The sequence below is a fragment of the Chrysemys picta genome, chromosome 1, assembly GCF_011386835.1.
Source record: "Chrysemys picta bellii isolate R12L10 chromosome 1, ASM1138683v2, whole genome shotgun sequence".
NCBI classification, from domain to species: Eukaryota; Metazoa; Chordata; order Testudines; family Emydidae; genus Chrysemys; species Chrysemys picta.
Genome location: NC_088791.1, coordinates 230,315,160 through 230,340,518, shown reverse-complemented (window position 1 = coordinate 230,340,518; position 25,359 = coordinate 230,315,160). Strand labels below are relative to the sequence as shown.

The 25,359-nt window shown below is 39.9% G+C and overlaps 2 protein-coding genes across 5 annotated transcripts in view; both read right to left on the bottom strand.

Annotated features, from left to right (window-relative positions):
• The window catches only part of ZBED1 (zinc finger BED-type containing 1), a 219,687-nt gene that overhangs the window by 154,671 nt on the left and 39,657 nt on the right, over positions 1-25,359 (bottom strand). Inside the window, exons 3-4 of one of the 2 annotated variants that reach the window (XR_010597662.1) lie at positions 20,513-20,620; positions 3,372-3,440 (exon numbers count right to left, since the gene is read on the bottom strand). The gene's annotated coding sequence lies outside the window, so the exon portion shown is untranslated. Of the gene's footprint in view, positions 1-3,371; positions 3,441-3,567; positions 6,911-20,512; positions 20,621-25,359 lie in introns of those variants that run through there. The other variant, XR_010597663.1, reaches the window with a different exon arrangement.
• Positions 1-25,359, bottom strand: part of DHRSX (dehydrogenase/reductase X-linked) — a 219,683-nt gene that overhangs the window by 154,671 nt on the left and 39,653 nt on the right. For all 3 annotated transcript variants that reach the window (XM_065580770.1, XM_065580769.1, XM_065580771.1), the window contains exons 2-3: positions 20,513-20,620; positions 3,372-3,440 (exon numbers count right to left, since the gene is read on the bottom strand). In XM_065580770.1, the coding sequence (XP_065436842.1) occupies positions 3,372-3,440; positions 20,513-20,620 (177 nt within the window). The remainder of the gene's footprint in view (positions 1-3,371; positions 3,441-20,512; positions 20,621-25,359) is intronic.

Sequence of the window (25,359 nt, the reverse complement as noted above, 5' to 3'; positions counted from 1 at the left end):
TTTTTAAAAAATTCCAGTCTTATGGTTGGTAAGATAAATTTCCCACTATGAACTGAACATGAACCAGTAAAGTGTTGTCTTCCTGAAGCAGCAGATAGACTGCTCCAGTGACTCAGATGCTGAGCATACTGTCGATGTGGTACAAACCAGGTGGAGCAAACTGTGCCTGGGAGACCCTCTCCTACCCCCCGCACACATATTCTGGGGGCACTAGGATCCACACACTGCCTTCCCTTCCCTCCTCTCCTCTCCAACATGTGGTGTTAGGAGAAAGCCACAATGAGGAGCCAGACAGAGATTCCAGCCGGTAGGGGCAGGAGCAGCCAAAGCAGGGACCTTTATCCTTGGGAGAATGTTCTAGCATTTTGACTGAACTTTCGCTGCCCTATGCTGATTGGAAGTTTGCTTCAACCCTTGCCCCTACCTCACAATCTCTTCACCTCACTGTCACTCCACAGCTGCCCCTCTTACCCTCTTCTCCCCTGCCCTGCTATCTTCTCCCCGCCACCCTTCCCGTCAATGTCTGCAATCCCTTCCCTTTTCTTTCCTGCGATCCCTTCCCTCTTACCCCTCCTACATATACCCACCTAAAGAGGAAAAAAAGTTTTAAAAAATACATGGAATAACATGCTGGTTGCTGCCATCACATTGTCACTCTGCTTGCTTATTAGACACCGTCCCCTACCCTGGATCTATCTTGTCTATTTAGATGCTAAGCGCTTTGGAGCAGGGACCATTGGCTATGCTATGTTTGTACAGTGTCTAGCACAATGGGGTCCTGGTCCATCACAGGTGCTCCTAGGCTGTACGATAATATAAAGAATAAATAATAATAATTCCTTCCCCCTACTACAATTTTGACATAATTCTGGCTTTTACAGTAAACATTCTTGAGCCTTCCCAGAAGTCTTCCAGCAAAACCAAAGAAGATTGGACTTGACATTTTTGATATTTCTAACTTTAAAAAATACCATCCTTTATCATGAAGAGGAAAAATAAGCACAAGTCCAAGAAAACATTTTCAATATATATTTCAAGTGAAATCCTGACCCAATTGAAGTCAATGGGAGTTTTACCATTGATTTCACTGGGGCCAGGATTTCTCTCTTTCCATTCATCTTCAATTCTAATGGTGTTCCCCCTGCCCCCTTCACCAGGAACGGGGTTCTACCTTTTGTTCCTTCTACTTGTACAACATAGAGTAGCTATACATAAAAATCCTCTCCAAACTAGGTCATATTTTCAAAATTAAATTAATAATTTTCTATAGTCTTTTCAGATACTGACCAATCAGGATCTAAATTTACTGATGCCTCTTAATCATTAGAACTGTAATATAGGCCAGACTTGATATATATCATCATTAGGTACAGCCTCAGCTTACTGAAACTATTGGTTCTACCAAGTGTAGGTTGAAACAGTTTATCACCCAAAATCAGAGCTTCCTTAATTCAGAAGGTTAAGTGAGTTCAAGGTCCTAAGAATTTCTATGATTGCATAAATGGGATAAGAGATCTGGATCATTCAAATGGGGTGTAAATTGACCAATATAACTTAGTCAAAATGATTTGATCTTTCTCAGAAATGAAACTTCCAGGAAAATGTTTAGAGAAGATAGCAATTACCCTATTCCTTTATATATCCTTTATATATCTTCCTACTGTATTTTCCACTACATGCATCCGATGAAGTAGGCTATAGCCCACGAAAGCTTATGCTTAAATAAATGTGTTAGTCTCTAAGGTGCCACAAGTACTCCTATTCCTTTTATGATTCTGACTGTTAATTTATGATGCATCCCGAGGCAATGATGGGTGCCCTTTTTAAAAAAAAATCAAAAGATAAACCTTAATGAAAGTTTTTGTTTTTTTTCAATCATCACAACAGTAAATATTAAAGATGCATCAAAAGCAGAATCAGCTTTTAGCAGAAGCCATGAAGGTCCTCAATAGGGTGGAGTTCAACACTCCAGTATCTGTGCAGCATTTTTGGACACGAGATTATACATCAAAGTAGTGACAGTGAGTCACCACAAATTACTTTGGAAGAACTACACCCAGTGATTTCAGAACATAAAACTAACTGAGGCAATGGCCTAGAGAATAAATTGCAAACTAGAATTGCCAGGGAACAGAGTTTGCTACATGACTTTTCTCAGAAATAAAGCCACTTTCCTTTTCTTACAGCCCTACTCCATCACTCATTCAACAGATTCAAAAGCACATGGCTAAAGTAATCCTAAATTTCATGGTGAAGCAGTTAGACTTTGCTTCCAGCCGTAATAAAGCTGTGTCCACACAAATCCAATCTTCTCTTTTTTAAACAGACTAGCGCTCAGACTATACCAGGGTCTCCTTTGGGTAAAGTAGAACTTAATTCAACCAGTTGAAGGTTTGAAAACTAAGAGGTCTTTTTTAAGAGGTTTAAAAAATTATAATGAATCAACACTATCAAGTTCTACCAGCCAATCAATTAGATTGTGTGTTGGAATGTAGAAAAATTGTTTCTACTAGTGAGGTTTCAAGGATTCTGACTCATACAGATCAAACACTTTGCATAAGATGGATTTATTATGGTTCAAACTGCAGTATTAAAGCAACCCAGGGCACAACTGACAAACTCTCTTTTCTTTGACATATCTAGGCATTTTAAAGGCACACAGTTGTTGAGATCAGAGAATCAATATACTCTCAGGCTAGAACTCTAAGCCTATATTCTCCTCAAGTGCTAGCTGCTACTTTGCACTGTATCACCTGGCAGTTTTTGTTGCTTACCTTGAAAGTTTGTTTTTAAAACAGAATTTTGTTACTAATGTTTGCAAGCTCTAGTCATGTGCCAAGTGAGCAGGGCTGGACAGGAACCCACACATCTTATAACCCTGCACTGTTAGCACTCTCTTCCCAAACACACCTTTTTGCTGGGATTTCCCACACCACAAAAGAAGAGATTTAAAGCCCATCAGTGACAAAGACAAGAGCACACTCACTATAAACTACATATCATCCTTTCTTTAAACCAAAATTACTAGTGTCATGATCTTCTGCCCAGTCATCAAACTCTCTCACTCACACACACACACACACACACACACACACACACACACACACGGCTCTGCAGAACCCACAGCCAGTTCTGTTGTAACATCCAAGGATTATATAGTCAAGCAATTTTCTAAATGTATCTTTACATAAAATCAGACAGGATGATTCAGGAACTCATTTCCCAAAATGCAACACTTCAAGAGCACACGATCACACATACTCATTTCTTTGCACATAAATACCATGGAAAAGGATTAATCTGTAACTCAGGAAGAAAATTGCCATGAGGTATAAACAGCAGCTGTTTTACAAATGCATACAGTATCGTACCTTTTTCATTCACAGTTTCTTCTTTTATTTTCCTCACTGCTTCTTGGCCTTCACGTTCATCGTTTCCAGCTGTCATCATCAAGAAAATGCAGAATTAATAATGCAATCATCTTAAAGACTGTTGAGTACCCAGTCATCCCACAAGTATAGGTTAACCACAATGTAAAATGCCACAATCAGAAAGCAAACAACAAGCTTGAAGTGAAAGAGAATTATTTATTGCAATCACACTAACAGAGGTTTCAAAAAGCACCATACAAACACATTGCTATTCACACATGACTGGACTGTTTTGTCTCTTCTAGTTATTGCATGAAGGCTGGACAGCCACATGCTTGAGCAGCTGCAGCTAAAACCAAATCTGGTGATTCAAGTAAAGCACATTTCAGAAACAGAGTCTGAAACAATCATAAAGCAATAAGCTTGGACTGCATAGCATTTCTTTTTCCAAAATGAAAAAGAACTGATGGGATTTCATTGAGTATTTTGGTGGATACTCACTAAAATGTCCAGTCCATCTGACTCAGTGCATAGGCACAGTTCTTACTAGCATTAATAGAAAATAAGTGTAGACATCAAAGATAGAGAAGAGACTCTGCCCTCATGTCATTGAACTACAGTAGACAATCTAGTTAACAATTGGATAGTATTCATTGTTTGGCAGTTGCTTTGTAACAATGCTGGCTTTGGAACAACAACAGAAAATACTGTGCTTGGTAACAGTTTTAATTTTGAAAGCCGAATTTACCATTCTGTCTATCCATCAACAGATACAGAGATTTTCTATAGCACCCTTCATCACAGCATCTGAGTCCTTCCTAGGTAAATTAGATGCACATAGTAAACCCCCTAATGAACGATAAAAAGTATTCTGCCGCCTCTAGTTATAGAAAGACAGCCTGGGTTTTTATAAGCCTGGGTGATAAGGAAGGCTTTATTTTTCTTCCCCCTTTTTTGATTTGTTATTGTTTATTAGGTTATTTATGTATTTATTTTGCTTATTTGTCTTCCATGCATTTGTTCCTTTCTCTTTCTGGTTATGAAGGGAGAGATCTTTCACACAGGAGTTTGTTGTGGCATGCCGAACAGTTCAATCAGACTCTGGATTAGTCTGATTTCATCTGGGAACTCCCTGTACGCCCTTGAGAGAGAACATTTTATCTCTGGGACCTCATTACACTTCATTCTGGATTGTATAAACGGCATTGTCCAAGAGTGATTGGAGGGATCAGACCAGCACAGGGGTGAAGTCACCCAGGCCACTGAGGGGGTAGGCTAATGCATTCTGCAGAAGCTGGAGCCTCTGTGTTGCTTCCGCATTTAGCCCCAGGTACAGGGAGTTACAATATTCTGTCTGGAGGTGACAAATGGATGGGTTCATGAAATGGAAGGACTCACTATTTATATGAAAGCAGTTGAAACAGGCAATTTTGCCATTTAAAACGGTTAATGGGAAGACATGTATGTACAGAGTAGATCAGCTTTTCAATTCCTTTTTGACCTCCTCATACTAACCATTTGGAAACAAAGCAAAGAAACACTCATTTGTAGTATTTGTTTTTCTGCAAAATCCATCTGGGGTTTTATGACACACAAACATTCAGCTTGATCCTAATTTCTGGAAATAGATGCAGTGTCAAAGAACAAAGCCTACAGTGAAACTGCCATGTCTGTGGAACTCTGCACAAAGCCGCTATGGGCAAGGAATCAACTTTCCTCACTCTTTCAGCTTAAGTGATTTCCTACAGTGGGGTTTCAAAAATCAATGTGTCACAGTGCTAGATACAGTTATGTTAAAAACTGACTTCTGTGGCAAGCCCTGTGAGGGTCCCATCTGATCCTCCTTTCATTCAGCATTTATCACCCAGTGAACATGCATATTAAAACCTCCCCAGTGACTTGATTTAACTCTCAGTATGTTCATTTATTTTTCAAAGAACTTGCGTTGCACAACAAATTGTAATTCACATTATTTTCACTGTTATATTAATGGTTCCTCATTAAAGCTCAGGACCCTCCAAACGAGCTCAGTTTATCTTATTTGCATATTTTAATTCAAGACCATTGGGACAAAAGAATCATTTTACTAAATAGCTGCTTCAAAACTGTTTCCATATTAGCGTAAGAGGGAGTTTGAAAACATGAGTCTAGGAGCTAGGAGCATCATAAAATTAAAAATTGCCTTGACCAGAGCTGTTTGTGTGCTGGAGGCTTTTGAAATGAATTTTGCAAAGCAAATGCTTTAGGGGTGAATAAAGACACTGGATAAGTGACAAAATCCTTATGAAATGTTCCAAGTAATGTATCAGAAAAAGATACAATAATATTTTAAGAGTAATCTACACCTCTGATTTTATTTAAAGAGATGAGTGATTCCTCACTTATTAGGGGCAAAGCAATAGAGCATTTATAGTCAAAGTTGATAAACACATTCCATTTTAATCTCTTGTTTCAGTTGCTTTTACTGTGACAAACTAACCATTTGCTCTGAAATTTTCCATGCTTGATCTCTGCCTTAGGATCATCAAATGATCCATCCCCTGTCGCCTATTCCCAGCTTCTGGCAAACAGAGGCTAGGGTCACCATCCCTGCCCATCCTGGCTAATAGCCAGTGATACTCCTTCATTGTCACCAAACAACTACAAAGGGTTAAAGACAGTAAGCAGCAGCTCCACTGAAATACTGTTTGGAAGATCCATTGGGGTGGGAACCAGACAATGAATTCTTGTCTCACTTTTTCCATGGACTAGTTTCAATATTCTGCTCACTTATAACCCTTATTATAGAGGCAGGCCTCATACTTCTACCTTAACACACAAGTAGATAAAATGCTCCCTTATTTAAAAAATGTTAACTAGATTTTGAAAGGTTTCACATGATCACTTTGAGCAGAACTGGGAGTAGACTTCATGTGTACCTGAATCTCATCTACTTAAACATGCTGCCTCCTAGAATGAACATGCCAAATGTATGTGCTTGGCTATTGTGTTTGCAAAACAGATCTACTCCTGCATGCTCACCTTTAGAAAGCTCGTTAAAATCCACAATTGAATGAGTCCTATATGTAAATGCAAAGCGTCATCATCAAATAATTAGTAGCTAAGAGTCCTAACTTTCAGTCTCCTGCTTTAAACACTGGACCACAGTTCCCATCCAGAGCCAGGAACACATCCCAGTTCCTTGTATTGTACTGCTGTCCAGCAAGTAGTTCTGTAACCCACAAGTAAAGTGAGCAGTGCACACAAAGGAGAACAGCTACTACTGAGCACAAATTTAAAATGTTCTAATGTGGCAGTAAATTCTGATTTTATTTTTAAAAGTCACCAATCAATATTTAAGAATCACACACACAGTCCATCATCTGTTTTATGTAGGACCTAGACAAAAATACAAAATATGTTGCATCCTCTCACTGCAGACTCTTCAAACAGGTTACACTCTCAAAGCTGTGTTGAAGTCACCAGGAATGTTGATACTCAAAGAAAGGAAAGGTCATAACACTCTTAAGCACCATTTGAAATATCCTTATTGAAATGTCCTATAAAATGTAATAATAAGGATGAAAACAAAGAAGTTTTTTAAATTTTCAAAGGGCTCCATAGAAATCAAGATAAGCAACCACAGAATATAATGGAGTATAATATCCTTTCAACAGAATTTTAAAAACACCCTATACAATTTCAGAGAAAACATGTATGTCTGCAACAAAATAGGTTTTAAATGTCTAATTAAAGATTAATCTGCATTAAAATTCAATATGACCGATAATGTCAATGTTTATTATTTTTATTTGTATTATGGTAGCATCTAAATAAGAGAGATATGATCGGGGCCCCATTGCATTAGAATCTGTACAGTCTCCTAGTAAGAGACAGGCCCTATTCTAAAGAGCTTACAATCTAAATAGACATGACAGACAAAGAGTGGGTGGGGATTCGGGGAACCAAAGGCACAGAGAGGCAAGTGAGTTGCCCAAGGTCAGTGACAGAGCCAAAAATTGAGCTGCCACAAGGAGAAGGATAAAATGTCAAGTGTCTAAGTGCTCTCCAAAAAACAAAGAATGCAAAAGATAAAACTATTAAAAACAAAAGCTAAAAAGGACTTAGCACTGTGCTTTGTGTTAAACAAACAAACAAACAAACAAACCCAAAGCTGATTCAAACAGTCTATAATTTTTCCACGGCAATATCTTGTCAGTCACTCCAAATATTGAGCCTTTGAGGTAGACAACGGAGGTCAATTTAGACCACTCAGCAACAAGGAATTTGCTCGGTAAGTGCCTGATCCTGCTTCCGTTGTTGTCAATGGCAAAATTTTCATGGAACTTCAATGGGAGCAGCATCTGGCCCTAATTCTATACATTCCAGAATGAATCAACATATACTGTATCTGACTGATACTGTAAACGGTTACAGAAGGAAAGAAAAGCAGCAATGTAGCAGACATCATACAGATAGCTGGAGTGAAAAACTGGAGTGAAAAGGCATGTAAAAGATGCTGTTCAAGATTTTGTTTTACTAACCAAGAGACCAATCCAAAGCCCTCTGAAGTCAAGACAAAGCCTCTCACTGATTTCAATGGGATTTGGATCAGGCCTTAAAAGATGATGCCCAACAAAGAAACTGAGGAAGTAAAGTATATTTATTTTGGCAGAGTCAGGTTATTGAAAATCCAAACGGGAGAGAATGTTGTGCGTCACAAACAGGGCTGGCATTCAAATACAGAAAGATGCACAATGCTAAAACAGATGTAGTATTCTGAACTAGAGAGTGAGACTTTTAAGACCTGAGAGAGTATATGGTATGAGGACTAAATTCAGACATGGTATAAACAGTCACAATGTAATGTTTTAACACGTTCGTAAATGACCTCTTCAAACTTTTGTGACCCACAGTAGAATCCCCTTCCTGGATTTTTTTCCCCCATTGACTCAATATAATTGCACTCACTTTCACCACTTCTGAATTTAGCCATGAGAATTTGGGGGTGAGCAGCCTTCACTTGATAAGAACTGCCTACCCTAGATTCAAAAAGCTTGTGAGAGTCTGGCATGTTCATATCCATTGAAAGAACTTTGAGAAAAGTTGCTTAGAAGAAATAACAACTGGCTTGGGAACTTAGACTACTGAGCTACTTAAACACTTTCCCCACTTCTCCTTTCTCTGCTAAATGCATAATATTTAGAGGGAATAAAAAAAATACAGCTGGTCATAGAATAATGTATGCAAAGCTGGTCTGTCTCTTTTCTGACTTATTTCTTCTACTTTGCACCATGTAAATAATGAAATAAATTCAGGTGAGATTGATTTAGCAAAGATACTTTCTGCAATCAAGTCCAAAAAATAAAACTAGTCATGCAAATTTGACTGAATAAATGCATAAAATAAGACATGATTGAAGTGGGATGAAAAATTCTATTTCTCAGTGAAACACTACAGCTAATAATGTATAAAGCAAATAATAAAGCTAGAGTATAAACTTAGTTAAAAATATTCCCCTAGTCTTCATTTACATATATAAACACTGCATGTCAAACCATTTGGTTACATAACCCAATGGGCTTTGGATTAGATTCTGCCACCTTACATTGAGAAGAACCTCACTCTGAAGGCCGTTTCAATGGTTTCAGTGGGACTTACCACAGAGCAACACATTTTATTCAGTTTAATTAAGTGAAACAAAATCTGGTTTTAGTAATTCAACACAGTTGAATGATTTTATGCATTATTGGTACTCCAGATGCATTATCCAGGTATTTCAGAGGGTTCTGAACTAATGTTTTATTTATTATTATTAAAACACATTTATTATGGTAGTGCCTTAGGGCCAAGCAAGAGTGGGACCCCATGGTGCTAGGCACTACACAAATACAGAGTAGTAGATCAGGGGTCGGCAACCTCTGGCATGCGGCTCGTCCGGGTAAGCACCCTGGCGGACCGGGCCAGTTTGTTTACCTGCCGCGTCCGCAGGTTCGGCCAATCGCGGCTCCCACTGGCCGCGGTTCGCCGCTCCAGGCCAATGGGGGCTGCGGGAAGCGGCGCGGGCCAAGGGATGTGCTGGCTGCATGCCAGAGGTTGCCGACCCCTGTAGTAGATTCTCCCGGCCCTGAAGAACTTGCAGTCTAAATAGACAAGACAGACACAGAATGGGGAAAGAGTTAGAACACACAAGCAGAGTGAGCACTGTGATAGCAGTAAACTGCATGTTAGTTCTATTTTTGGGGGGGACAGTGCAAGGCATTCTTAAGAGGGGATCAGCTAAATGGAAATAAAAAGGAAGGGAATTAAGGTGATGGGGACAGGGCAGGGGAAGACAGGACAGGAGGGGCAGATGTGGAGTGAAGTTGAGGTGAAGAGACTGTAAGCAATGGGGAGAGGAAGGGTTGGAACAAACAGTCAATCAGCATAAGGCACAGGAAGTCCAGTCTAAACTGTAGAAAGTTCTCTGAATCTCCAAAGGCTGCTTCTGCTCCTGCCTGCTTGAATCTCTGATGGGGAGGGGTCTGCTCTTGCAGATCACATGGGGAGGAAGAGGAGGCATCATCTGGGTCCTAATGCCCCCAAAGTGGTGGTGTCTCCCCTACACTGTGCTGAGTTCTGGGGGACAGTGGAAGAAAGGGGTGCCTCCAGCTGGGCCCCATTTTACTCCTTCCCCCTCAGTGCAACAATCCCCATTTGGGCTGCTTCTATCTTTGCATCATAATCAGTGGAACTCGAGTCAGAGGACTTATGTTCCCTGGAGGGACTGTTATTGACAGGACATCAGTGGAATATGGGGAGTTAGGCTGGAACTCAGCAACATGGACAGAGCAGTCCCCAAGATTTAATAACGTTTCACTTGTTCAACTTAACCTGCATTCAGCTTCACTCTTTGTGAGGGAAACATGGTAGCACATTCTGAGCTGTGAGTTCTCTGCAGGGCAGCAGCTGGCAGCATGAGCCATGGAATTCAGTCTGAAGTCCCCTCAGAGACCCTGAATTTTTCAGGCTCAAACCTAGCCTAGCAATGGACCCAGTGGAAGGAGGAGTTGGAGCTGTACACAGACCTAGCCATGCAGGAGGACAACAGCAGCAGGAAAAAGGCTGAGAGGGCTGCAGCACTCTGAAGCTCACTACTGCCTCAAGCCCCACAGCAATGCTAGGAGCCCTGGGGACCCATTGCTCCCTAAAGTAGAACGATTCTACAGCATGGCACAGGCTTTTCACTAGAGATGACCCTGAAGGGAAGGGAACAGGCCCCTCTTTTACAGCCTTGTGCACAGTGGCTGCTACATGCAATTTTGGGGACTTGGTAGATTCCCTAATGTAGGACAGGACAGTTTGCAGCACTTGGGATCAGCACCTGAAGGAGCAGCTGCTCCGGGAAGGCAGTCTCACATCAGATAGATACTTAGACATTGGGTGTGCAACAGAAGCCTCAAGAGAAAGGATGGAAGCCCTAGGAGGCACAACACCCCCAGTACTATGTACAGAAAGACAACAGCAAAGAAGAGCAGGTGGCCAGGGTTCCACATCCATAGTGAGATGCATTTACTGTGGGAAACAACATGAGTGGGTGAAGGAGAAGTGCCCAGCCCTAGGATACCAGGACTCTAAGAGCATATCAAGTCCTGACAGGAAAGCAACAAGGGTACAATACCAACCTCCATGCATGCACAATGCTTTGAGGGAAAATATCCTGCACAATTCCAGGATCATGGAACCTCTTGCAGTGTGATTCCCCAGAATTAATTGGACTCGAACACATTCATTATAAAGAGCAGGCACAATCTAATAACGTACAATGAGTGCATAATGCAACCCATAGAAAAATGTGATCCAATAATAACTAACCCAAACAATAGCAGATGGTACCTACAGAAGTTTGTGGTGATGGATGGTAAGCTCCACACACCCTTCTTGGAGAATACATCCATACAAGTCATGGATCTGATCAGGGTACAGACTCAGAATTTTATAGCGGCAGTGCAACAAGACAGTGTAGATCATTTTAAAAGTATAGGAGGGATGTTTTCAAATGCAACAGGTGCCTCAAAGAAAAGTTGTGACTGGAAACAGATCCCAAGTTGGGACCTGTGTGCTTACCATGAAGGAAAATTCCAGTGGCACTAGGGAGTACAAAAGGAGTTTGAAAGTCTGCAGAGCAAGGGTATCATAGTACCATGGTGGTGGCAAAGAAGCCATCAGTCAAATTGTGCATCTGCATAGACCCAGGCATTGGAAAGATGCCACTATCCATGATGATATCTTGTCAGAACTTTCCAAAGCCAGAATCTTGACAGTCTGATATGAGGAATGGGTTTGGTCACAGAAACTGGGACAGAGTTCAGCATGATGACAACACTTGCAACACCATTTGGTTGCTATAGATAGCTGCACATGCCAATATGCATAAGGCCAGCACAAAAGATGGTCCGGAGAAGTCTCACCCAGCATTGTTCCTAGATGGGTAGTGGTGTTAGCTAACACCCTGAACAGCATCAGCGAGTTGGGAGGTGAAGATTAGGACACTGAATCCTTTAACATGCTGTACTGTCTCCCAGTTTTAACATTGAAACTGATGAAAATCAAATAGTCTATGGAAAAGGACTCCCAACTACAGGCAGTAAAGACAGCAATTCTACCTAAGCCAAGTACTGGTAGGAGCAGAACTATTTTTTCACATTAAAGATTAGCTGAGAGTGCAGGATGCAATCATATTTTGTGAAAAAAGAGCTGTTGTCTCCACCTCATTACATAAGGACCTCATGCGAAAAATACATGTCACGCACCTGGGTATTGACAGCTGACTTAAATGTGCCCTAGAATGTGTTTACTGGGTGAGAACAAATACACAACTCTGCTCCCTGATAGATGAGTGATGCCTGACAGTCATGTGATAAATGCCAGCAGAAAGAAACTCTTACCACATAAGTGGCCCACTTTACCATGGAAAAAGGTGGAAGCAGACTTTTTTACCTTCAATGAAAAGCAGTACTTGATTACAGTGAACTGCTATTCAAATTTTAGGGATGTCAGTGCCCTGCCTGATACAAGAAGCAAGTCAAACTGAGGGCCCACTTTGCAAGATATGGCATTCTGAACACGGTATTCACCAACAACAGCTCCCAATTTGCCTCAGAAAAATTCCAAGTAATTTGCATGCAAATGGGAATTTGACCACCATACCTCCTCCCCACCAGTTGACTCAATTGTGAAAACAGCTAACAGGCTGTTACATAAGGCTGTTTCTTCTGGTTCAGACCCCTTGTTAACATTTTTGGCACACAGAAATACCCTATCAGAAGGGTCCCAAAACAGTCAGGGACAGGCACTGATGGGATGAAGAACTAAAACCCTGCTGTCAATGAGAGGAGGTCTGTTGCAACCAGAAGGATGGAGACACCACTGAGAAGAGATGTCCAACAATCAGAGAATGCAGGCACTAGAGTACGACAGGTCAGCTAAGGACCTACCAGCCCTAGAGACAGGCATCCCTGTGAGGATTCAGCCATTAGAGAGACACCAGAAAGAGTCAGCTAAAAGATCCTGAAGGGGTGCAGTGGCATCAGATCATATAAGATAAGTAAGAGGGACAAGTGATCCAAAGGAACAGGAGGCTATTACAAGCCAGTAAACACAACAGCCAGAGAGCCTACTGAGATAGAGAGATCATCACAGAACAGAGAATTATTCAGAGACAAGGAAGGAGGAGACAGGTAATTCCCAGGGTGGTCGCCTTTTGAGGAGACCAAATTATCTCCAAGAAAATGTAAACAACTAAGTTTGTGGTAAAGATGAGACTCCAACTTGGCTATACGTTAGCAACTTCTGGCCGAAGGAAAACGGATTGAGGTCTGGGCATCAATAATTTGTTTTAAAAGTTTATATTAAAATGTTTGTAAAATAGGGATGATGTATCATGATCAGTGGAACTGAAGTCAGAGGGCCCATGTTCCCTGGAGGGGCTGTTAGTGACGGCACACCAGTGGACACAGGGAATGCCATGGAGTTAGGCTGAAAACAACTCAGTCACATGGAGAGACCAGTGTACAGGGTTTAATAAAGTTCCACTTCTTCAACTTAACCTGCATTCAGCATCACTCTTTGCAAATGAAACAGCTCCTACTGGCTGGAATCTCATGTATAAATGTATGCTTTTTGGAATTTTTTTTAATTTATTTGGAATGTCTCAAAAAGGATAATTTTCAATCATGTTCACCATTTACAGAGAGGACTGACTGATCCAAATGAAAGACTGGGGTATTTTCTAGCTAGATTTGTACTTTGTAAACATAGGGAATTAATTATTCACCTGGCTGTAGAAAAAGGTAACCAAAATAAAAAATTAGGGCTGTCAAGTGATTAAAAAAATTAATCCCACTGTTACACAATAATAGGATACCTTTTATTAAAATATTTGTGGATGTTTTCTACATTTTCAAATCTATTGATTTCAATTACAACACAGAATACAAAGTATATGTGGTCACTTTATATTTATTTTTAATTAAAAGTATTTGTACTGTAAAAAAACAAAACAAATAGTATTTTTCAATTCACCTAATACAAATACTGTAGTGCAATTTCTTTATCATGAAAGTTGAACTTACAAATGTAGAATTATGTGAAAAGAAAACTGCATTCAAAAAGAAAACAGTGTAGAATTTTAGCGCCTGCAAGTCCACTCAGTCCTATTTCTTGTTCAGCCAATCACTCAGACAAACAAGTTTGTTTACATTTGCAGGAGATAATGCTGCCCACTTCTTGTTTACAATGTCACCTGAAAGTGAGAACAGCATTCTCATGGCACTGTTGTAGTATCATCACAAGACACTACATCGCCAGCACATCGCTTGCCCGCGCCATTTCTCGCCGTCCCCATTGGTCCGGGATGGCGAACCGCGGCCAGTGGGGGCCGCGATCGGCCGAACCTGCCGCGTCAGCAGGTAAATAAAACTGGCCCGGCCCGCCAGGGTGCTTACCCTGGCGAGCCGCGTGCCGAACGTTGCCGACCCCTGGTTTAGCATATCTGGCATGTAAATACTTTGTAATGCCGGCTACAAAAGTGCCATGCAAATGCCTGTTCTCACTTTCTGGTGATATTGTAAATAAGAAGCGAGAAGCATTATCTCCCTGTAAATGTAAACAAACTTGTTTGTCTTAGAGATTGGCTAAACAAGAAGTAGGACTGAGTGGACTTGTAGGCTCTGAAGTTTTACATTGTTTTGTTTTTGATTGCAGTTATGTAACAAAAAAATAATCTACATTTGTAAGTTGCACTTTCACGACAAAGAGATGGCATTATAGTACTTGTATGAGGGGAACTGAAAAATACTATTTCTTTTGTTTATCATTTTTACAATGCAAATATTTATAATAAAAATAATATACTTTGATTTCAGTTACAACACAGAATACAATATATATGAAAATGTAGAATAACATCCAAAATATTTAATGCATTTCAATTGGTATTCTATTGTTTAATAGTGCAATTAAAACTGCGATTAATTGTGATTAATTTTTTTAATCGCTATTAATTTTTGTAGTTAACTGGGAATAATCGACAGCCCTATAAAACTATTTTCTTTCTTGAACAGCTCTCACAATGGGAAAAACTATTTCTGGGTGAAAAAAGGAAACTTAAAATATTTCAAATATGATGTCACAACCTGCAAAGCTTAAGATTGCCTGGAATAAAAAAGAAATGTTGTTACCAAAGATGGCAAGTTGGAGAATTTCCTGACTACCGACAAAAAGAAATGCAGAAATGAAATGGAACCAGGACGTTCCAAAAAAAGTATACCAGGTACACTTAAATTGACTAGAACAGGGCAGTGCAGAGAAGACATTCCACCTCTTGACTTGTAATACACACAATTGATGGTTTTACACTCAGTACACGTTTTGCTCTGTTTGACTAGGGACAAAACAATAGAGCTATCCCTAACCAAACAAAGGAATAGGGGCTTTGCTCAGGTTTTGCTTTTTAATTGTCTTTAAACAGACTAAGCTGGGGAAATTTCAGCAAACATGTGAATGATTTGGAAGGTTGTGTGTGTGTAAAAATAGAGGATGATAGCTGAACCTCTTGTAGCCTTCACTGTAGTGCAACTACTGTAGTAAAATATTAAAGTGAGATCATTACTAGGCAATCCACTATATGCTTTTCAGCACTCATAAGAGAATTAGAAAACAAGCTCTCAAGTATGAAATACTGCTCAACTATAACTCTAACGTGCATACCATCCTAACAAAATATTCCTCACTTAGGAAGAGAAATGGTTTCCTGCACATATTAGAACTCAAATATCTCTCAGCAACAATCTAGAGTGAGAGGAGACTTAGCCCTGGTCTACACGGGGGGGTGGGGAGGGAGGATCAATCTAAGTTACGCAACTTCAGCTATGTGAATAACGTAGCTGAAGTCGATGTACTTAGATCGACTTACCGTGGTGAGTCGACTGCTGCCGCTCCCCCGTCAACTCTGCTTTCGCCTCTCGCAGCACTGGAGTACAGGAGTTGACGGGAGAGGGCTCGGAGGTCGATTTATCGCATCTAGACTAGACACAATAAATCGATCCCCACTGGATCGATTGCTGCCAGCCGATCCAGCAGGTAGTGTAGACATACTCACAGTGTCGTACATCAATTTTCTGTAATTAAAATTAAATCAAACTATCTTTGAAAATGAAAAACTGCACTCTCTAGATAGGATTTAATTATCCTTCTAAAGTCACCTTTGTGATTTTGACATACTGTATTAGAATGGACTGATTTAGAGCATAAGGAGTCTCACCTGAAAATTGGAAACCAAACAAAACAGAAAGAGGTGACAAAGATATTTGCTTTCTCACAGTTGCAGCTGGACTTGAAGGGGTTTCAAGTAAGTGCTGGGTTTCTCAGTGGAATTTTATTAATCTGTAACAAAATTTGAGGCTCCAACAGATTAAGTGTATTTATAGTATGATTACACTTCAAAAGAAGCACAGTATGGGCCTGATTTTCCACTACCTTGCATTTTCAGCTGTGCCCAGCGTGCACAGAATGCTGCCAAATCAGAACTTTTGTGCTTTATACTCACTTTTCACTGACGGTGCAAAGCTGTGAAGAATGAGAGCTTTTATATTAGATATTGCCACTCAAATCAAAATTTGCCACTTTTAGTACCACCAGCCCTTACAAAGGGGGAAATTCAAAAGTAGATATTTGTAATTCCAAACTAGAACAGCAAGCCCATATTATGGCAGTTATTCAGTAACTAGTGCCTGTCACAGGTAAGGCGAGTTCTAACTTCCATTCTAAAACCCCTTTTTTCAGTTGCTCATAATTTTTGGATACAAATTCTTTTTGATCTAAAGTTTTCCATGCTTGGACTCAGTAAATGGAATGTTCTGCAAGTTTGAACCCGGGCTAAGATTGAGCTGATCTGCGGCATCCTAGCGCTTCTCTGAAACTGGTATTATGATCCAGAATCTCAGCTTCCATTAAATAGTTCAGTTTACAGATGTAATGGTTATGAAGAAAACTTTAAAAATGTGACTCGTGTAACTGATGAAGAGATGCTTACAGAGAATCTGGAACAATAGCTCTGAGTAGTTTGAACTGCCCAATTCCTGTCAGTAAGGAGCTAACTCAGAAGCCTAGTGATAATTCAAGTGTCAGAACTGGTAACTGTTCGCTCCTCGTGTAAGAAAGGAGAGGGAGGAATCACAGAGCTACACGATTTACTGTGTGTGATGTCTCATTTAAGTGCTACAAGGGGTGGTGTTTTAGAGTTACCGCTACTTATGCCCCTGGTCTGAACAAAGTTGGTTCAGTTTTGTTTTGAATTATGGGTGTGAAAGCGTATATGAGTTGGATGGAAGGACACGGGTGGGGAAAAATGCCCAACTGTTCCCCATATATGCTAAATGGACTTTTTTTCACATAAGTAACAGCTCAAATTAGAATCACTATGCTAGGCTTGTTTTATTAACTCACTGAGATTTAAGGAAGAGACCAACGAAGTTCTGAATGTTTAAAGTCAGAATTTTTAACACATGCACAGCAAAATATTTCTTTATTCATTCTAAAGCTGGAACACCCAGGGGGCATGGCAGGTCTTAAAGCACACAAGCTTTGAATCAGTCTAAACTCCAGCTCACAATTTGAGTTGACCTAATTTCTAACAATAGTAGGGAAGCCCAGCATCATAGGTGGCTGCTCGAGCTAGCACTACACACATGGAACCCTGGGTACATGGTCGAGCAGCTGCCATGCGATGAAAGCTAGTTCAGGTATGTAAACCCCTGCTTCCATCACACCACTCGACTGCAGAATAGAATACCCAATGTGGTTCTGTCTCCTAGTGGCTGGACCACATAGAGGTTTATGAATCCCTACAACCTTTAAGGTGACAAAATTGGGTCTTTTAGCTCATGCTTTTAGATCCAGAGATATAATTCCTGCTGCAGATAACCCTCTCAATGGTGTCATATTACATTATATTGAGTTTTCACATGAGATGAACTACACCACTATACTTATACCATATAGCTCACTGTGTAAATACTCTTATTCAGAATTACAGCAACCTTTTTTTCAGTGTAGCTGAATTTTTGCATTAACAGTATTATTCCAAATAACAATGTCCAAATTGGGAATTATACCAGTATAGTAATGCTGGTAATATAGATATGGCCAAAGTCTGCTCCCATGGAAGGCATTAGGACTTTTGCTATTTACTTTAATGGGAGCAGATGGCAGCCCATAATAAGGCCATGACATACATGACAGCTGTTCCAGACAGCAGGAACTACAGAAGAGGGGAAGGCTCTTGCATCAACAGTGGAAGTATGTGGAAAAGCTTCTTTGTGGTCACAGATATATTGAGAATCATATCCAATAATTAAGTATTTTAGTATCAAAGTCTGGGGTGAAATCCTGGAGTCATTGAAGCCAATGGCAAAACCCTCATTGACTACACGGGTGTCAAGTTTTTCTCCGCACTATCTAGTGTTCATGTCTCTCTTTTAACCTCTACAGATTTCTCTATCCCCAAAAGAAATTAACAAATTGTGCAGAACGCCAGTTTGCTGCAGAAGGTGGAGTAGCCGTTATAGATTAAAATTGGGGAATAAAGACAGGAAATCAGAATTGGAATTTGCTTTAAATCTCCTGATGAGGAGGGACAACAGGATAAGAGAAAATGACAGTGACAAGAGCCATACCTCTCTATCTCCCCTGTGCAGGGAACCTGAGGGCTCAAAAAGCATATCTGGTGAATGGAAGCTACTGAAGAGCTTGCTACTGTGTTCCTGCGCTGATTGCCCTGGGGGGTAGAGGTGCTGGAATAATTTGTATAATGGAGGTGCTGAGAGCCATTGAACCAAACTGTAAACCCTGGATATGATGGAAACCACTTCAAGCCAGGTGGAGCAGCAGCAGCCCCATCACCCGTAGTTTCAGCACCGACTCCTGGGATTCTGTTGAGGTTCTTACATTACCTCCATCACCATGGTAAGTCAGCACATGATGGACTCTACTTGTTACCAGTCAATAGCTTCCTTTGCAGCTGTCACATACATTTCTGTGAGGGGGGCCAACTGGTCCTCTGACTCTTTCTTTGGCCAGGCACCAGGGGTAGATGCATTGCCCCCTCTCCTCCTGCCTCTGTGCAGAAATGTCGCTGCACTGCCAGAGGCTCACCTGCCAGAGTGACTGCTGAGTCTGCTGAGGGGGCCTCTCCCTTCTGGAGGGCTCCATGGATGCAGAACCTATCCAGGCTGTGAAGCTCTGATTCGGCTCTGTGCTTGGGTCAGGGTTTGGCTCAGATATTGCACTTGATTGAAATAATTCTCATCATTTCTACCTTAAATGATATACAATTATTTTGAAAACAAAACCAAAAGTGTGTTTGTACGTTTCCTAAAGAAAGGGGAGAAAAAATGACACAGGGACTGGGTTTTTTTGAGTAAAGTTTTTGCAGTTCACCTTAAAAATACATAAAGATACTTTGAGTGCAATAGTAATAGTGACAGCATTAGCAAAATACAGTAGCACCTGGTTGTGTTTTCAGTTGCTTGATTTTGATGTGACTTTTAAAACATATACTACTAGGTTCTTCTCTGCATTACACCTGTGCTAAGCCAGAGTAACTCCTTTAATGTTAATGGAGGTACTCTGCATTCCCACCTGCATGACTGAGAACAGACTGATCCACCGCTGCTAGTAGCTTTTCACTCTTAATATAGTCATATTTTCCTTGTGAATAAAGTTAAATTTCTGGATTGCTGAAGTATAATTAAACACAAATAGAGTAATCTTAGAATAGCTCTAAATTACATTCTTTTAAATTAAAAGCTAGTGGGTTAGCAACAGGAAAAGATTAGGTAATATACTGTAGTGTTTTAAACATTATATAATTAAAAAAAAATCCAAGAAAACCTCAGAATTGGAGTGAAAGATGACTCAAAATCTTCACTAATATTTTTATGTGTGGATAATTCAATGTTTGCTTTGCTTAGAACAATTTTTCTAACTTCTTTTGAGTTACATTATACGGGACAAAACATGAACCACCCCCCATACACTAAAAAATACCTTTAAATTTTTCATAATATTTCCTCCTAATGTAGAATGGACACCTTAAAAAAGTTTTACAGTCTTCCACATCCTAAGTAGGGGGAATACCTGCTCATAACAGTAGTGCTTTGCCTAAAAATCAGTAAAAAGAACATTTTAAAGTGTGCCCACTGTAAAATGTATTTCAAATTACCGGGCTCAAGTGTGTGTTTTTATATATATGTTCACACTGGCTGCTTTTTGCATGAAAGGATTCCAGTACTAGTTCTTAAAAACGCTTCCAACATAAACTATGGGCCAAATATTCAGAGGGACTAAGCATTAGAACTCCTACAAAAGAGATTTGTGTAAGCTCTTTGGAACAGGGACCATCTACCACTCTGTGTTTGTACAGGGCCTAGCACCATGGGGCTCCACTCTTGGTCAGCCCAAGGCACTGCCGTAATAAACATTTTAAATAACATAAGGCTTGTCAGGATTTGGCTCCGTAACAACCAGGCATCTTTTTAGTTATACTGATGGACAGATATTTCTTTAAGATTTTAGTCCCGGAGGCACAATATACATTTGTATTGACAAAATAATGACAGTACCTATTATAACGTGCATGCCAAGTCTTGCCAAATGCTTCACAGTATGATAACCAATTCCTTTAGCACCTCCAGTCACTATAGCAACATTTCCATTTTGTGTAGGGAAAACTACATGAAGAGAAAAAAATAACTCATTAATTCACAGTAGCAATACAGATAAGGCTATAAGGTACATATTATAAATACATACATACATTTAATGGATCACTCAACTTTGGCCAATAAAAAATACAACAACAAATCTGGTAGGCAATTAAAGGAACATAACACTTACGTTTATCAACCACAGTATAATTTTCTAGTATTAATAGTTCACAAAAGACTGAGGTTGATGACACACAAATGATAGATGTCCAATTAGAAAAATGTAGTCATTTCTATTTGAATACATTCTGTTGTTATTGTTGTTGTCCTGCAACAATCTGTCCTTTAAGAATTTTGACTTAGCTATTTCTATTGTCTAAAGACGCATGGCAGCTGTTACAAGTCAATTTACAGGTTGTTTATTTAGTCAAACATGTATACAGGGATAATATAAGATTTTTTTCAGTTAGCAGCATGATATCCTTCAGACCCTTTGGGAAGGGGCTCTGCGTTTGCTTCCCCAATAATAGGGAGCAAAATCACAAATAAGCTGAACAAGAAAAACCGTAAAAACAAAATTCCTGATGTCCACTTCCCAACATTTCTGCACTCCAGTCTATAGAATATAAAAATATTAAAAACATATAAAAACATATGTCCCTGTGAATATTTGAGGGTTTATCTGTTTTAGTCCATATTTTGTTCATTATGAGCAGAACTGTGCAACTCTTACTCACGTAAGTACATAAGAACGGCTATACTGGGTCAGACCTTAGTCCATCTTGCCCAGTATCCAACAGTGGCCCATACCAGAGCTTCAGGGGGAGTGTACACAACATGACAATTATGGAGTGATCCACTTCTGTCTTCTACTCTTGGCTTCTGGCAGTCAGAGATTTAGGGTCACTCCAAGCATGGGGTTGTGTCCCTGACCATCTTGGCTAATACCTATTGATGGACCTATCCTCCATTAATGTATCCAGTTTGAACCCCGTTATACTTCTGACCATCACAGCATCCCATGACAATGAGTTCCACAGGTTAGTTGTGTGACAAAAGTAATTCCTACTGTTTGTATTAAACCTGCTGCCTATCATCAGGTAACCTCTGTTTTTTGTGTTGTTTGAAAGGGTAAATAATACTTCTCTAATCATTTTTTCTACACCATTCATGATTTTATAAACCTCTATAATGTCATCGTTCCCATTAGTCATCTTTTTTCTAAGCTGAACAGCACTAATCTTTTTTAGTCTCTCCTTATATGGAAACTGTTCCATATGCTTAATTGTCTGTGTTACCCTTCTCTGAAACTTTTCCTCTTCCATTATATCCTTTTTGAGATGGGGCAATCAGAACCTGACACAATATTCAAAGTGTGGACGCACCATGGACATAGTGTCATCATGTTTTCTGTCTTATTTTCTACCATTTTCCTAATAGTTCCTAATATACTGTTAGCATTTTTGGTCACTGCTGCGCATTCAGCAGAAGTTTTCACAGAACTATCCATGGGAATGCCAAGATCTCTTTCTTGGGTGGTTAAAGCTCATTTAGAACCCATCATTGTACATCTATAGCTGGGATTATTTTTTCCAATGTGCATTACTTTGCACCTATCAATGTTGAATTTCATCTGTAATTGTGTTGCCCAGTCAACCAATTTTGTGATATCCCTCTGTAACTTCTCACAGGCTGCGTTGGACTTACATATCTTCAATAATTTTTATTGTCTGCAAACTTTGCCACCTCACTTTTCACTGTTTCCAGATCATTAATGAATATGTCAAACAGCAGAGGTCCCAGTACAGATCCTTGGGGGACCCCATTGTTCACCTCTCCATTGTGAAAACTGACTGTTCATTCTTACCTTTGTTTCCTTTCAACCAGTTACTGATCCATAAAACAACCTTCCCTCTTATCCCAGAGTTACTTAGTTTCCTTAACAGCCTTTGGTGAGAGACCTTGTCAAAGGCTTTCTGAAAGTCTAAGTACACTTTATCGACTGGATCCCAATTATCCACATGCTTGTTGATTCCCTCAAAGAATTCTAACAGACTGTGAGGCATGATTTGCCTTTACAAAAGCCAGGTTGACTCTTCCTCAACACTCCATGCTTATCTGTGTGTCTGATAATACTGTTCTTTACTATAGTTTCTGCCAATTTACCTGGTACTGAAGTTAGGCTCACTGCCCTGTAATTGCCAGGATCCCTTCTGGAGCACTTTTTTAGAAAATGAGCATTTAGCTACCTTCCAGTCATCTGCTACAGAGGCTGATTTCAGCGACAGGTTATATAGTACAGTTAATAGTTCGGCAATTTTATATTTGAGTTCCTTTGGAATTCTTGGGCAAATACCATCTAGGCTTGGTGACTTATTTCTGTTTAGTTTACCAGTTTGCTCTAAAGCCTCTTCTATTGACACATCAATTTGGGACAGTACCATGGCTTAATTAAAGGGACTCTTTATGTGGGTAAGGATTACATCAATGTGGTTTAAGGATTGCACAATCAAGCCTTATATGAAAAAACCCCAACATCAGCAACAGAAAAGAAATTCCAGCTAAACAAGAAGAAAGGTTGAACAAGCCATGACTTCAACTTAATTGCTTTGGGAAAAAATATATTACAGAAATAAAATAAAATCAGAGCTGTGGGGAGTCTTTCAGTGTAAAAAAATGTGGCATTTTTAAAATTAATAGGGCTTTTCTTTCTTTTGAGAGTAAACTACTGGATGCTCAGGAAGAGAAATTGTGTTGAATATTTTAGTCTGCAGCAGTAGTGTCCCTAGGTAGTGGAGTAGATACCATCACCTTCACTGTCATTCTCTGACCTACCAGTATCTCTCAATTCCTTCTGAGCTGTCAGTGCTCACCTCCAATCAGCCTGTCATGCCAGTTTCCACTACCACATTTTCAACAAATATCTTTGTGCTTTTCCCCATGCTGTCCCACACGGTTTGGAGGCACTTTCCATAAACATCGACAAAGCTACCTCATTATCCACCTTCAAATTCCTCCTGAAAACTCTTTTGCTGTCAGGTCTATAAAAAACTTGACAACAGTGAGGCTGCAAGTGTGCCAAGACCACCACATACCATGCTGACCAATATGGTCTCATTGTTTAATTGTACTTCCCCATCTGTCTGTCTCCATCTGCTGTCTCTTATCTTATCCTTAGCTTGTAAGGCCCTGTTTGTACAGCACCTAGTTCCAGGGAATCCTGTTCCATGACTCGTGCTGCAAGGCACTAGTATAATACAAATAACAAATAAACAATAGTCTCACACTAGCTCAAAAGGCAGTAGGCTTTGATCTGTCCAAAGGTTATCTAACTTTCTGTTACCTAAGAAAGGAACCCCCTAAAATGTAGTTACAATCCCATATTTTTAAGTAGTCTTTAAACACACTACTTGTGCTGCTCCCAGGAGTTTTCTCTTCCCATATACATATTGGGTAAACCCTGGCTTCACTGAAGTACATTGCAAAACTTCCATTAACTTGAACAAGACCAGGAGTTCCACCCTTGGTATCTTAAATTCACAATTTTCCTTGTAACTGAAAGGACTTATATTTGGGTAGCCCTTGTCCCATGTTTAGGTGTGCCCTCATTTTTTAAAAAATGAGAGCTGTGTGTATACCTGCCCCAATAAATATATTCTCCAATAAATAAAACTTCATTAAAGGCTACATTATGCTGCCTCCCCCATCTTATTCACCTGGGGGAGCAGTTATTCACAGGAGTAGCCCCACTGACTACCTATCTGCGTAACTGTCCACTCATATAAATAAGGGGCCCACAAGCAGGTCCTAAGAGTTAAGGTTGAAATTACAGCTGGAGTGAGCACTGAGTAGTCTACTAAATTTTCTATTCCAAAGGCCTTTTTCAGGTGTTTATTACTTTGCTAAGCTTTTACCTTTTTGGCAGATATTTTCCAGGTCTGCTCTCTCCATGAGGACACTTGAAAAGAAATGTTAAGCAAAAATGCCTCTGCAGTTTTTGAAAATGGAGTGAATAAAAAAAAATTTCCAGAATGAAATAAGAAATTGCAACTTTTCTATTAACAGTTCTTGTGCCTAAACAAGACAAGGCAGAAATTTGTAATTTGGCAAAGAAATAGTCTCTAGGCCACATCTTTTCCTTTCAGCCATCCAGTGAAAATAGTTTGACTTAGCAGAATTGTTAGAGTTGCTAAAAAGGAATAACAATAATGGTTTATTAAATATCAATCTTATCACATTATGTGGGCACTGTAACTTGTGTGGCATTTTGGACTCTATCAAAATGCTATGGTAAATTCTGGCTCTTTCAATGTACAGGTGCATATGGTAGAAGGTAGTATGTTCACTGAAAGGTGCAAATGAAAGGAGGAAGGTGGCCAAAGCAGCAGCTGGATGATTTCTTTTTAACATGACACAGCACTGACAAGTTCCAATCTGAAACAACGGATGAAATGGCTGAGGACAACAATTTGGAGGTGGACTACAGCATAATGGATCAAGGGAACAAGAAGGGGCCCAGTGCTGATGGGACTTTGACGCAGGAAAAATACAGCAAATGCATGAACAACAAAAAAGTCCTGCCACAAAGCAGTTTTCAGCACAGAATCAAAGGGCCTGATTCTCCAGGGTATTGTTCCAATTTCACACCAGCGACTTTAGTGAGACCATTCACATACTTAAAGTTAAACATATGTTTAAGCACTTTGTTGGATCAGGGTCTGAGTTCCTTAAAAGTAATTCCAGTTGAAGAATTTTGGAAATCT